The 13,932-nt window shown below is 33.8% G+C and overlaps 3 protein-coding genes across 3 annotated transcripts; 2 read left to right on the plus strand and 1 right to left on the minus strand.

Moving 5' to 3' along the window:
- The first annotated feature begins 200 nt into the window (after window positions 1-200).
- Window positions 201-1,664, plus strand: LOC25500970 (protein NETWORKED 4B). Its single transcript, XM_013589507.1, has one exon. The coding sequence runs from the start codon at window positions 201-203 to the stop codon at window positions 1,662-1,664; it is 1,464 nt and encodes a 487-aa protein (XP_013444961.1).
- Window positions 1,665-6,085: 4,421 nt separating this feature from the next.
- Window positions 6,086-7,603, plus strand: LOC25500971 (protein NETWORKED 4B). The gene has a single exon (XM_013589508.1). It carries the CDS (start codon window positions 6,086-6,088, stop codon window positions 7,601-7,603), a length of 1,518 nt encoding a protein of 505 aa, XP_013444962.1.
- Window positions 7,604-9,750: 2,147 nt separating this feature from the next.
- LOC25500972 (uncharacterized) lies at window positions 9,751-10,453 on the minus strand. Its single transcript, XM_013589509.3, has one exon. It carries the CDS (start codon window positions 10,288-10,290, stop codon window positions 9,940-9,942), a length of 351 nt encoding a protein of 116 aa, XP_013444963.1. The 5' UTR covers window positions 10,291-10,453; the 3' UTR covers window positions 9,751-9,939.
- Between the last annotated feature and the right edge of the window lie 3,479 nt (window positions 10,454-13,932).

Here is a 13,932-nt window from a genome sequence, read left to right on the forward strand (position 1 = left end):
TTTTTTGTGTATACAGATTATAATTGTAAAGTATAATCCATAATTAATAGCAAAGAAATAAACTACTATTCTTAAACAACCAGTTTTTTTTTTTTTTTTTTTTTCTTCTTCTTTCTTTCAGTAGATATGCTTTCAACTTTTTTCTTTTCTTTTCAAGTGCATAGTTATTTTCATTGCAGAGTTCACTCTCAGAATCGGAGATGGAGGGTTCTATCAATTCAGATTTAAGTTGTGATGGAGAGTGTGTATTTGTGACTCCATATATGAAGCTGAAGTCTAGCCTTCAACCTCTCAATATTGACGATAATAGTTCCGTAGTTTCTGTGAATGAGGGTTGTCAATCACCTTTGTCGTCATGGGATTCTGAACCTGAAACTGATACTTTGTCTATAATCAGTTCTCATGGAGAGGGACCCCTTGAAGGTATTAACCTGGAAGAATGTCTTGATATGGAACAAGAAAACCAGTTTGTTGGGGTGGAAAATACAGATGATAATTTATCATGGGAGATGGACAATAAAAGTTATGATCAATTGCTCAAAAAGTTCAAAGAAAATGAGGAAGAGCTAAGAGTTTCTAATTTTAAACTTCAGCTTTCGGAACAAGAGATTATAAAGTTGAAAGTTCAAGCTGAGAATAGCAAGGGTCAGCTTGATAAGGTGCGTGAAGAATTGAAGCTGAACAAGGAAGAGCTGCATGAACAAAAAGAGCTTTCGAAAGAAGATATCGCAATATGGATGAAGGAGCTTCAGGTAGTTAATGAACAACTCAAAATATCAAAATGTAAAATTGCAACATTAGAAAAGGAACTTGATAGTAGGTCATCCAAGACTCGTCAATTGCAAGATCAGCTTAACGCGGCACATGAAAATCTGTCTAAATCAGAATGTCAGCTGGTTACAAGGAAAAATCAAATTCAAGTTCTTACAAAGAATCTAGTTTCATGGAGAGATAAAATTAAAATGTTAAAAGACTCGTATGGGGTTCTTCAACAAAGGGTCTTGCAAAAATTGAACTCTCACATGTTTGATTTGGAGGCTAAGTTCTCTTTGGAGAAAGATGAGCTAAAGAACAAATGGACTTGCAAGATGTCTGAAATGAAAAAACAATTGACCTCTAAACTGGAGGACTGTGAGTCTAGAAACAGTGAATTAGAAAACAAATTAAGGCAATATGAAGCTGAAAAGATGAAAAATGAAGAGTTGAATGCTACTCAACAAATGGCTTTGGAAGATACAATCTGTTATTTGAGGGAAGAACTTGGTCAGAGAAAGCATGAGATAGAAGCTTCAAAAAAGGGATTCGACATGCTAAAGATTGAAAGAGACGAAGGCCATGTCAAGATTGCTGAGCTTCAGGCTGAGATATGGTCACACGAGGATCAAATATCAAATATGAACAGATATATTCGGGAGCTAAAAGTAGGACTGAAGGAGCTCGAGATCAACAAAACTACACTGAATCAAGTAATTCATAAGCTAACCGTGAGAGTGGGAGAACTTAGTAAAGAGGTAACCAGGCAGAACGGTGTGATCTCCGATAGGGCTGAGGAGAAGAGGGAGGCAATTAGACAACTAAGTTTTTCTGTTGATCATTATAGGAGTCTATATCTCGAACTTCAGGAATTCATTGGTTATTGGTGTCGTGGCGGCACACTGTTATAGCTTCCTAATATTACATTCCCATCCTTTTGTTTTGTTTTATAGATCTTTTGTTTAGTTTTTCATCGGTTTCATATTCATTCCTGCTATGCACCTAAACATTGCTGAATAATGTCTTTCTTCCTTTTGACTCTAGTAGGTCAAACTATTCACATTGATAATTGAAGGTTATGAAGTTTTTAAGTTGTTTTTATTTTAGTTTTTATTTCTACGAAATGGATGTTTTGTGGAAAAATATCGTAATTTAATTTATATAAAATCAATATTTGTTTCACCTGAAAGTTTAATATTGGTTTGGGTGACCCAATTAGATAAGCAATATTGCTTTTGTGAGGGAGAACTGTGGTTTGATTTCCGCAAGACACACCCTTTTAGAGAGACAGTTTTAAGTTGTGATCGAGATGATAAATTTTACCTTTTCTTATGCGAGTCTTGAGAGCATAATTTATTGCATTTTCAACCTCTTAGTTTGATTTGAGTCTTGGAAGCAAATAGGAGATTTGGCATGTACCTTTTTATGGCCTGAACTCCTTCATTGAAGATCAAGATCACATATGGGCATTCCTATGACTTGGTTAATGTCTTGGAAGTTTATATTGTGTATATTGAAGTCGTAGTACAAGATGTTTTTAGGAGTTGGAAGAGTCTGAGTCATCAAGTTTTTCAGCGCGTTTTTCTCTTCTTTCTAGTGTGCGGTGTGTTGGTTGTTGGGGCTATGTTGCTTGGAGTTGGTTATGCGCAGCTATTTTTTCTGTTGATGTTGCTGCTGCATATTTGTGCAGTCTGCAATTTTTTTTTTTTTGTGGCCTTCAGTTTGGTCGAGACTTGTAGAGGCGTGTTGGCTCTGTCCGACTAAGCCGGTTTGTTCATAGAATGAAGTTTGATTTGGTATTTAGTTAATGCTACTAACAAATAACAATATGTATCAAGTTGAGGGTTGATATTTTATTTGTTCTCTAGGAGGGACACTGCTTATTGTGAAAGAACTCTCTTGTGCAAATTTATGTCCACTTTGAGCAATTCTTATGCTCGAGTAGTAATAAATAAAATTTTGCCTTTTAAAAAAAATGGAAATTTATTTGCATCATAGCTTTTAAATGTTGGTAACATGTTTGTCCAAGTTTTTGTATTTTTTATGTTCATTCTTTGTCTGATGTTGATTCTTCTACCTATGCTTTTTATATTAAAAATGATTTTATTGTTGATCTATATACAAAGGAAAAAAAAGTAGGAAGTAAAGAAGATTGTTATCACATGTGATTCATAACTCAATTGACAATGTCAATATTGCTAAGTTGCACACGTTCATCAATTTTGAACCTAGGACTTCGAAAAAATTGATGAAGTTAATTTATAAAGATGATTTAACGATTAAAATTTACCTTAGTTAGTTTAAACCATTTATATACTCTTCAGGAACATATATAACAAAATAAGTCCTCTAAAAAAAGATTAGTCTTTTATAAGGGAATAAACTTATAGCATTTTAAGTTGCAAACAGTACATCAATAAACAGATCTACTTTCGCTAAGGCGTGAGCGACCCTATTGGCTTGTCTTCGGCTAAACTCAACCACAGAGCTTTGAAAATAATTATGAAACAACTGATTACAACTTTGTACGATACTACCAAACTCGATGATATTGTTTCTGCCTCCATGAAAAACATCGACCACAAAATTCGAGTGTAAAACCATGTTACTGAAATGTAGGACGTCAGCTGCTCATAGTAACACCTGATAAAGTCACATTGCTTCGTCTGTCTTCACTGAACACAATGGGGAAAACCAGATGGTCTTTGCAAGCAAAATGCATCTGTCGGCATCACGAATGAACATATCAATACCAGCCTTATTCTTAGATGATGAGAAAGAGGCGTCGACATTACATTTAAATCTACCTGGGGATGCTTTTTTCCAACGATGGCTGATATCATTACTCGGTTCAGGCTGTTGATGCACATCTACGTGTCTGAACTTGTCTGCATTCCTTCAGCCATTTTCCAATCCTCAAGTAAATCCATGGCGTGCGCTCCAACACCTGGGCATTGTCTCGTCCACTTGCTGCCATAATTTCATATTCCTTCTTTTCCATAAACTTCAAAGGATGGCTGCGAAATGCGCACATTGAGAGGCATGGAGGCACTACACAGCAAGAGAAAAACCGCAACTTCCATGTTATAATTCGGACTTAATGCTTGCTCTATATCAACAATAAAATCGCTTCGCCTAACCTCAACTGTGACCTCTCTCCATGGTAGTTGCCGCTCCACCTTGCTATTCAGTCGACAACCACCGTTAATAGGTCACTGAACAACCTTCCTACCATCATCTTGGACAAGTCAAGTCACCTCGCACGGATCTGAAACTAATTATGTTGTTCTTCTATGATGTCAAGAAGACTCGTCTCTCCCCTTTGTCTCCTATCTTAGTCACGATGGTTATGCAGCTGCCACACAAACCACCCCCTTTAAATAGATTCACAAGTATGTTGAAAGATGATTACCACACATGTGAAAGGGTTTTTTGTACAAAATCATGACAATGCCCTTGCTCCACAGGATCTGTTGTTTTTTCTGCAATAATCCTTATGTTAACATATGAATGAAAATTTTCTTACTTAAAAATAATAATAATAATAATTGAAGTTAATAGTTTGAGTTTAAAAGATTATATTATCATAAAACATAATAAATAAATTTGAAAGTGTTAATTGAATTAAATTTTAGTTAGTAAAACAAAATCAGGTGAACCAAATGTTTGTGTTAAGGTGGTTAATGAACTTTAAACGAATTGTTTGAAGTTGAGAGTTTGATTATTGAGTAGAACAATTTTGTTCAGCCTTGCACTTGAATGTTGGATTACTACCTACATATAGCCGAGGGATAACGTTCACGCAACTGGTAAAGTTGTTGTCGTGTGACTTGTAGGTCACGGGCTCAAGTCCTGGAAACAACCTCTTGTGTAAAAAAACAGGGTAAGACTGCATACAATACACCAAATGGTGGGACCCCCTCCCGGACCCTGCGTATGCGGGAGCTTTAGTGCACCGGGTTGCCCTTTTACTACCTCCATACAGACGATTCAAATAAAAAAAAAAAAAAAAAAAGGTAGGATACACTTAATAACAAATGCCCCATAACCTTGGTGATAGAGCTGCATCATCATAAGTCTTAACGGCTAACCCTTGAATCACGCTGGCCCCATTATAAAAGATAATAAATATAATTCTTGGCTTTTCATTCTTCTTTTAGGTCAGCTCATAATTCAGGTCAGTGATTTATTCTATTGTCATCTATACTTCTTACCTTTTTATGTTTTCTTATTCGTCTTTGTTGTTTTTTTAACGTTGACACTATGGAAGGCTTGCTGGTGATATAGACATATCAATACTTTTATTTCTTTAATTATTAGTGGTCATTGGTCAACATATCAGTGTCATTTAAAAATTGGTATATCGATTTTCATAAGTAAAATTATTTTGCTTGAACTTAAATAACTGAGTTTTCAACGTGCTTTTGTTTCACGATGATACCTTACTTGTTTAGATCGTTTTTGTTTTATAATACAATTTTAGATAGAGCTTTGCTATACCCCACAAAAGAAATTAACGCGAAATGATCACAAAAGCGGAATCAGCCAACTATAAAACATGCTTTGCGGAATTTACGGCATGTTGGTGGGAATAAGGTGGAAGTCAATAATGAAGATTGAATGAAATACACCTTGGGATAATTCCGCAAAGCACTGTTTTATCATTGGCTGATTCTGCTTTCGTGACATTTCGTGTTAATTTCTTTCGCAGGATATAGCAAAGCTCTTTGCTGTAAATAGCATTTTTCTTTTAGATATCCTTCATATCCAGGGATATATATATATATATATATATATATATTGAGAGAGAGAGAGAGAGAGAGAAAGAGAGAGAGAGAGAGCAGCAAGTGTTGTGCAGAATATAATATGAACTTCCACTGTATAAGGATGAACTTGATAGACTCTTTATTCGTAGGTATAACTAGTAGCATCCTAATCCTATCACAATCTTATACCTATGAAGCACAAAGACAGACATGGACACCAGACATGACACGGACACCGACACAGATAATAATGTGAGAAAATGGCATAATATTCGGTGTAGTTATAGGTGTCGTTTTGGTGTCGGTGTATCGGAGACACCGACGCATGTCTGACACCCAAGGACACCCCTAACCAGAGGAGTGTCCATGCTTCATAGTCTTATACAAACAAAAGCATCAGCATAACAAACTAATATATAGGCCATTATTAGTAGCAGAAAAATAAACTCCTGTTGATTATAGTTAAAACATCTCATGCTGCAGTTTTTTGTATGATCATGTTTTTCATGTGCATGGTTCTTTTCATTGTAGAGTTCTTATCATAGAGTTCACTCTCAGAATCTCCGATGGAGGGATCTAGCAATTCTGGTTTAAGCTGTGATGTAGAGACCGTATCGGTGAAATCTGACATTCAACCTTTTGATATGGACTTGCCTCATAGCTATGATAGTGATAACATCTCTGTGGCTTCTCTGAAAGAGGGTTATGAATCACAATTATCGTCATGGGATTCCGAAGCTGAAACTGATATTTTGTCGGTAATCAATTGCCATGACATGCATGATGGTATTACTCTGGAAGAGAATCATCTTGATGTGGAACAAGAAAACCAGTTTGTTGGAGTGGAAAATACAGATGACTCGTGGGAGATGGACAACGGAACTTATGATGAGTTGCTTAAAAAGTTTAATGAAAAGGAGGAAGAGCTAAGAATTTCCAATTTTAAACTTCAACTTTCAAAACAAGAAACTATAAAGTTGAAGGTTGAAATTGAGAATAGTGAGGGTGAGCTTGATAATGTGCGCGAAGAACTGAAGCTGAAAGAGGAAGAGGTGCGTAAACTAAAAGAGCGTTCAGAACAAGAGATTTTCAAATTGAAGATTCAGGTTGAGAAAAGTGTGAATGAGCTTCGTAATGTGCGAGAACAATTGAATCTGAAAGAGGAGGAGTTGCAGAAGAAAAACGCTGAATTGAATACTCGTATTCCGGATTATGTCTACGAGATTATGAATTTGGTGGAACAGCTTGAGGTAGAAAAGGAACAACTCAAGATATCAAAATATCAGCTTAAAGAGGCACATGAAAATCTGGCTAAATCAGAATGTCAGGTAGTTTCAGGGAGGAATGAAATTAAGATTCTAGAAGATATGGTCACAGTGTACGAGGATGTTAAATCAAACCACGAGCTTTGGGTGGAAAAATTGAACTCTATGATTGATACGCAGGCTAAGTCTTCTTTGGAAAAAGATGCGCTAATCAACAAATGGTTTCACAGGATGTCTGAAATGAAAATACAATTGATCTCTAAATTGGATGATTATGAGTCTAGAAACAGTGAATTAGAAAACAAATTAAGGCAATATGAAGCTGAAAAGATGAAACAAGAAGAGTTGAATGCTACTCAACAAATGATTTTGCACAATGAAATCAGTTCATTGAGGGAAGACCTTGGTCAGAGAAAACATGATGTAGAAGGCGCAAATAAGGAATTCGACAAACTAATGACTGAAAGAGATGAAGGCAATGCCAAGATTGATAAGATTTTGACTGAGATATGCTCCCACGACGATCAAATATCAGATATGAAGAATTATATTTGGGAGCTAAAAGTAAGACTGAAGGAGCTGATGGTCGACTATAAAACTTCACTGAATCATGAAAATGAGTTGCTGCTGAGAGTGGGAGAACTTGAAAAAGAGGTAACTAAACAGAATGGTGTGATCTCAGATAGGGCTGAGGAGAAGAGGGAGGCAATTAGACAATTATGCTTTTCCCTTGAGTACTATAGGAGTCGATATCTCAAACTTTTTCAGGCGGTTGTTGGCCATAGGCGTCGTGGCGGTCACACTGTTATAGCTTCCTAAAGTTACATTCTCATCCTTTTGTTTTGTTTTAGTAGATCTTTAGTTATTAGTTTTTCATCTGTTTCATATTCATTCCAGCGATGCACCCAAACATTGCATAATAATGTCTTTCGTCCTAATGATTTTAGTAGGTCAAAAAGTCATGTTTATAATTGAAGTTGATGATGTTTTTATGTTCATTTTCTTCTATTTTTAATTTTTTAGAAATGAGTATTTTGTGAAAAATATTTGTTTAAGGTGAAAAAATATTGTAAACTAATTTTTATAAAATCGATATTTGTTTCACCTGAAAGTTTAATATTGGTTTGGGTGAATCAATTACTTAAGCAACATTGAGGCTGTGAGGGAGAACCATAGTTCGATGCCCACAAAACACACCCTTTAGAGTAAAATCAATATTTGTTTCACCTCCATTCAAAATATTTGTTTCACCTGAAAGTTCAAAATTAGTTTGGGTGGAATTCTAGTTTTGGAAGTTGTGTATTGTTCTGTTTGACAGCAGTTCCCATTTCTCATGGGGCTATTTGTTTTAATTTATTGGCCGTTCAAAAAAAAAAAAAGTTAAGCAACAGTGAGTTTGTGAGGGAAACTATGGTTCAATTCCCGCAAGATGCATACTTAGAGAGACGAAGAGTTTCAAGCTGCAACCTTAGAATGAGACTTGGAAGCATAATTTATTGCAATTTCAACCTCAGAATGGCGATAAATTTTTACTTTTCTAATGTGGTGCTTATTGAAAGCATAATTTATTGCATTTTCAACGTCTTAGCTTGATTTGAATGAGTCTTGGAAGCAAATAAGAGATTAGGAATGTACCTTTTAATGGCATGAATTGCTTCATTGAAGATCATGATCATAAATCTGATATATCAAATGGGCATTCATATGATTTGGTTAATGTCTTGGAGGTTTATAATGGTTAAAAGTGCAGATTAAAGTTGTAAAGCAAGATGTTTTTGGGAATTGGCGGAGTCTGAGTCATCAAGTTTTTCTGTACGTTTTTTTCTAGTGTGCGTAGTGTTGGTGGCTGAGTCCATCTTGCTTGGAGTTGGGGCTGCAAGGCTTCTAGTGTGCTGCAATTCTTGAGTTTGGTGGAGGTGTTTGGTACGTGCTTGGACTCTAATTTAAATGCTTGTCTGCATTATTATGCAGTAGCTACCTAAAAGAAGGTACTTGATTTTCATTTCATTCTGCATATCAAACGAATTAAAATTCGGATCCTTAAACATAATTGGAACACATAAGGCAGAGGTTACTTGGGAGTGAAGCATTGAGAGGTTGCAGTTTACTTGGCTATATAAGTTGCAGAGATATTAGTGGAGTTAATTCAACAGTAACAAATAGCAATATATAGGTGTAGTCAAGGATTGGTCTTATTGTGAAAAAGTGTAAAATTATGTCCACTTGGAGCAATTCTTATTATCTTAGTAGTGATAAATAAAAATTTTCCTATTCAAATTAAAATTGCAAATCGATTCAGAAAACCGAAAAACTACACAAAACGTTCCAAACCGAACCACGCCACATGTGAGTCTTGGAATCGGATGTTTTTGTCACTCAAAATCGATTCAAACCGCACCGCAAACGCAAAACTTCTATTAGTGAATTGGAGCCAGGATCAGTCATTAGGTTGTGATGGCTGCTAATTTAACTAAATTACAAGAGAATAGGAGAGCTGTCAAAAAAGGAGGAAAGAAAACTTCCTCTAGTTTTTACTTACTTCATTGTGGTATCAGGTGGTTCAAAAGTAGATCAAGTTAAAGATTACACCTTTTTTTTTAGGGGTTTATAAAGATATAGTTTACGCCACTTAAATACCCTTCAGCCATATATATAACAAAATAAGCTAAAGTTATAGCATAAAAAACAAAATCAATTAGCTATTTAAAGAAAAATCTTATATATATTAACAATCATATTCAAGACTTGCACGTTTATGAGAATGATTCCTTGATAATGAAAGCTTTGGAACCTTGTTCTTTTATCTTGTCATCAACCGCATATTCATTATTCTCAAAGGTTAATGTCATCATCAATCACTAAGGTTAAAGCCATCATCAATTATAATGACACAAATTTATGAATAACATGTAGCTAACTTCACTAGTTGATATTTTGAATTGAAATTAGTTCCACAAATAATTTTGTTGATATAAAACATATAGTTCCAATGTTCTCATATGTATATTTACATAATTCTATAACTATTACAAGAATCTTTAAAGGTAGAATGTAAAAGGATGATGGATGATCAATGACTATAAATTGAAGATTAAATGTTTCTTTTCTAACAATAATATGTAGAAATTACACAAAACATAGAACAATAATAAATTCTAGGTATGATGTGAATTAGGTGTAATCTTGATAACAAGACCAGGGAAGACATCATCAGGGTCATGAATATGAGGATTATTCTCAACAATAAAAGGATCATTACACTTATCACTAATTGTGTTAAGTGTCTCACCTTCACCAACCACATAGATTTCGTCGCATGGTTTGGACAACAAGAAATGGTTGCTTTCTATGATGTTGTAATCATGATCATTTGGAATCATATAACTGTCTCTAAATATGGTTAGAAGTATAAGTTCTGCAAGAAGAATAGCACAATACCATGAAGCTGCATCAGCTATGGCTTTTGAACTTGAAACTGCTCCCTTTCTTGAGTTGAAAATAGCCATAATATGATCAAGAAACCAAAGAGAGGTAATGTGAATGATATGAGAGAGTGAAAAAGATATATGAGAAAAAAAGAATGGTTTGAAAAGTTATAAAAGAAAAAGAAAAGATGGAGCACGATGTGTGTGAGTGAGCAGTTTTTGACGGTTACTAAGAAAAAGGAGTTCATGTGGAGAAAAAAATGGGGGAAGATAGTGCTTACGTGAATCAATAATATTCTTTTATTTATTTATTATTTATTAAATCATATTCTTTTTTAGGCTAAACCAACATTCTTACTTTTCTTTTTTGGTAAACTCATATACACAAAGTGGAGGTGTCGGCAATTGAATCCTGATCATCACGTTCAGCTTAACAATTTCAACATTTTTGTCAATTGAGTTAGGATTTATGTAACACATTCTTACTTCTTATCTTTAATGTTTAATATTTATTTTGTGCACACAAAGTTTGTATTATATATATTTGGACCTACAACATTGCAAACCACTAAAATAATCCCTCACTACTAACTATTCAATTTTAATGACTTAAATTTTAAGTATTATTTTGGACATACATGTGGGGATGGCGGCTAGAGGTTTCATGCCACTACGATACATTATATCTAATACAAAATAGGAAATTATACATTATCCATATATAATAGGTCTTATCAAATTTGAAAGAAAAAAAAATTATTGCTTTTTCTTTTTTGTCAAAGCAAGAAAACTAGCTGTTATAAACTAGTCACTATTTGTCCTTTGCGTGATGCATACTTTGCCTTGGTGACCAAGCTACTTCCAATAGTGAGAGTTTATCTTTTGTTGATCAATCTGGTCTTCTAACTCATAAATGAAGATGGTTTCATTGATCATTTTTTTGGTGTTTTCTTAATTTTTCAGTCTGAAGTCTAACTTGATCTTTAAATCTGGAACATAGAACTTGAGTCTGATCTTCATAGTTTTAATCTGATCTTCAATATGAAGTATAAGCTAATATTAATTTGTTTTGATCTTTAAAGAATTTTGATCATTCCTTTTTATGTGCTTTTGAACTCTTGGTTTTCAAGTCATTTGATCTTGAATATAAAGTATTCTGAGATGCTTCACGGTGAGCGCCACTTTTTATGAATTCAAACATGTTGTTCATAATCAACAAGAACAAAGATGCGGAGAAAAAAGCAACCAACAATCATACAGTTCAAGCAAAAATAGTATGTTTATGGAAAACAATCAACATGATCAAACCTTAATTTCTACCATTTTCTCAATCTCTTCTCATGAACAAGAGAATTACAAAAACTAGATCTTCCTTCACTAATTATTTCGAAGGGAACTTCTACGGTACACCTCACAAATTGAGGTGTACCGATACTCCTGGCACAATAATTTTATAAATTAACAATCATTTTATGAAATAAGTAGTTATTTGTCAATGTTTATATTTTAGAAAACACTATCTCATAAGAAAAAAACATAATTTCATTGTTTATAAGAATTATATTAAATTTTTAACATTTTTTCATAAAAAATAATCAATATTCTTCATTATGAGCAATAAAAATTCAAACGAGTAAATTTTATTTCATCGACGCTTTTGATAAATAAAATTTAATTATTATAATTGTCAATGATAGAAAATAATTCTCTTTTCTTCAAAAAAACAACTAACTTAATTATTAATTTAATGCTTTGGTGTAATGGTACACTCAAAATGTTGGGTGTACCATAGAATTTGCCTATTTTGAATAGAGAATACTTTAAATCGCTAGAGTATTTTATTGCTTCTGCGAAGGATGTCTACACATATTGAAAAATCTCTTTGTATACTGTATTTGATGTAGTATTCATGCAAATTTTCATCAAGACCATTTTTCGATAGATACTTGTGAAAACTCGGAAGATGAAGACACTGCATCTCCAAATAAAAATAAGGGTCATGTTAACCGGTGCCCCGGGACACTGTTAAGGAGGTAAAAGTGGAAATTTTAAGTTAAAAGGGACACTTTTTAAACTTTTAATGCTATGACAGCACAACTTTCAATACAAAATAATACTATATTTGTCTCCTTAACCGGAGCTCTGGTTAACATTTCCCTAAAAATAAAAAGCCATAAAGAACCAACAAAAAAAAATCGAATTCACCATTTATGTTAAATTGTAGGATTATGTATACAATTCGAGATATGAGACAATGGGGATCTTTGTTAAACAAATTTGCCATGACAGTTTTCACACTAACAATACTATAATTCAAATAGAGAAAAAAACCGTTATTGTGTATGAAATAGAATCCTTTAGAACAACTCAAACCACATGAACATATATTCAACATCAGACTACTTTGTATGATTGGTATTTCACAAAAGAACTTGATAAAAATACAATATTGAAATGAAAATCATCCTAGTATATGCCTTTCAAGAAGATTTAGAAGAAGAAGAAGAAGAAGAAAACGTCATACTTTTTATATGGTTACAAACAATATAGGGAAAATTCTGCATAACCAGAAACTTCTACATCTCTATTAGTTGAATCTAGCAATAACCACTCAATGGAGTGGCCAATACGCAATAAATGGACAAACAATATAGGGAAAATTCTGCATAAATTAATCATCAAATGCTTCCAAAGTTAAATAATAGCCTTTGAAATAAAAATTAACATTAACATAATCATGCGCCTCACGGTGTACCAATAGCTGTCAACTCATACACCAAGCTGATATGCTTCGAAAATTCTGCATAATGCAGAATAAATCTGCAATCAAAAACACTCTCCAATGCCACAAATGCACTCCTCAAACATTTCACATACACAACTCAGCAAAAAAATACACATACCAAAAGCCTTATTAACAAAACAACTCTCGCTACATTAGACCAAAATAGGCGCGGAAATTCTATTCTGTTACACCAGAAAAATGACAGTTGAATCGGCAACAAAACCATACCGAAAACGAAAAAAATGGCCTAAGAAATATGTAACAGGAAGTCAGCAAAACATGACAAAGAGAAAGAAGTAGCCGTCTTAAATGAAAAAAGTGCAGGTGCTCACACCAGAAAAATTCTCCAATTCTTTAGTTTTCTACTAAAGAGGAGTGGGACTCTTGATTTGCAGTCTTGAATATTCATAAGAAATAGAATAAAAATGTCCAAAATGTTCAAAAGAAAATGTATTTTGTAACTCACACCAATATATGGTATAAGTCCTTGAGCTTTTTAAGGGTACACAAAAGGAAGGGAGACTAAACTTGAACAAATTAAAAGCTCATGTGCAAAGAACCTTAACCTCTTACTGCCAATAGTTATATGCAGAAAATATATAGAAAATAGCCAAGCCCCAAAAACTACAAATATTCAAAATATATTATGAATATCAAATATTGAATGGTAAAATTATAAAATAGAGTAAATCAATAGCACACAATCACATTACAGAAATTGAAAGCATAAATGAATAAGCTAAAGATTAAAGAATAGAAAAGAAAAAAAAAGCAAATGATCTAATCTACATGACCATGTGTGGTGTAAATCTTACTATGTAAAAAGAAGTACCTTGCTAGTTGATACACAATGCCACAATGTGATTCCTGAAACATGGTCACTTACGATATGAGAAGCTGTCAAAATTGATTTTATCAAACTATTGTTCCTTTGATTC

Source organism: Medicago truncatula, chromosome 8 (assembly GCF_003473485.1).
Source record: "Medicago truncatula cultivar Jemalong A17 chromosome 8, MtrunA17r5.0-ANR, whole genome shotgun sequence".
Lineage (NCBI taxonomy): Eukaryota > Viridiplantae > Streptophyta > Magnoliopsida > Fabales > Fabaceae > Medicago > Medicago truncatula.

Coding starts and splice junctions, on each gene's coding strand:
- LOC25500972 (XM_013589509.3), bottom strand. CDS start 10,290: ATGGCTATTTTCAACTCAAGAAAGGGAGCAGTTTCAAGTTCAAAAGCC.
- LOC25500971 (XM_013589508.1), top strand. CDS start 6,086: ATGGAGGGATCTAGCAATTCTGGTTTAAGCTGTGATGTAGAGACCGTA.
- LOC25500970 (XM_013589507.1), top strand. CDS start 201: ATGGAGGGTTCTATCAATTCAGATTTAAGTTGTGATGGAGAGTGTGTA.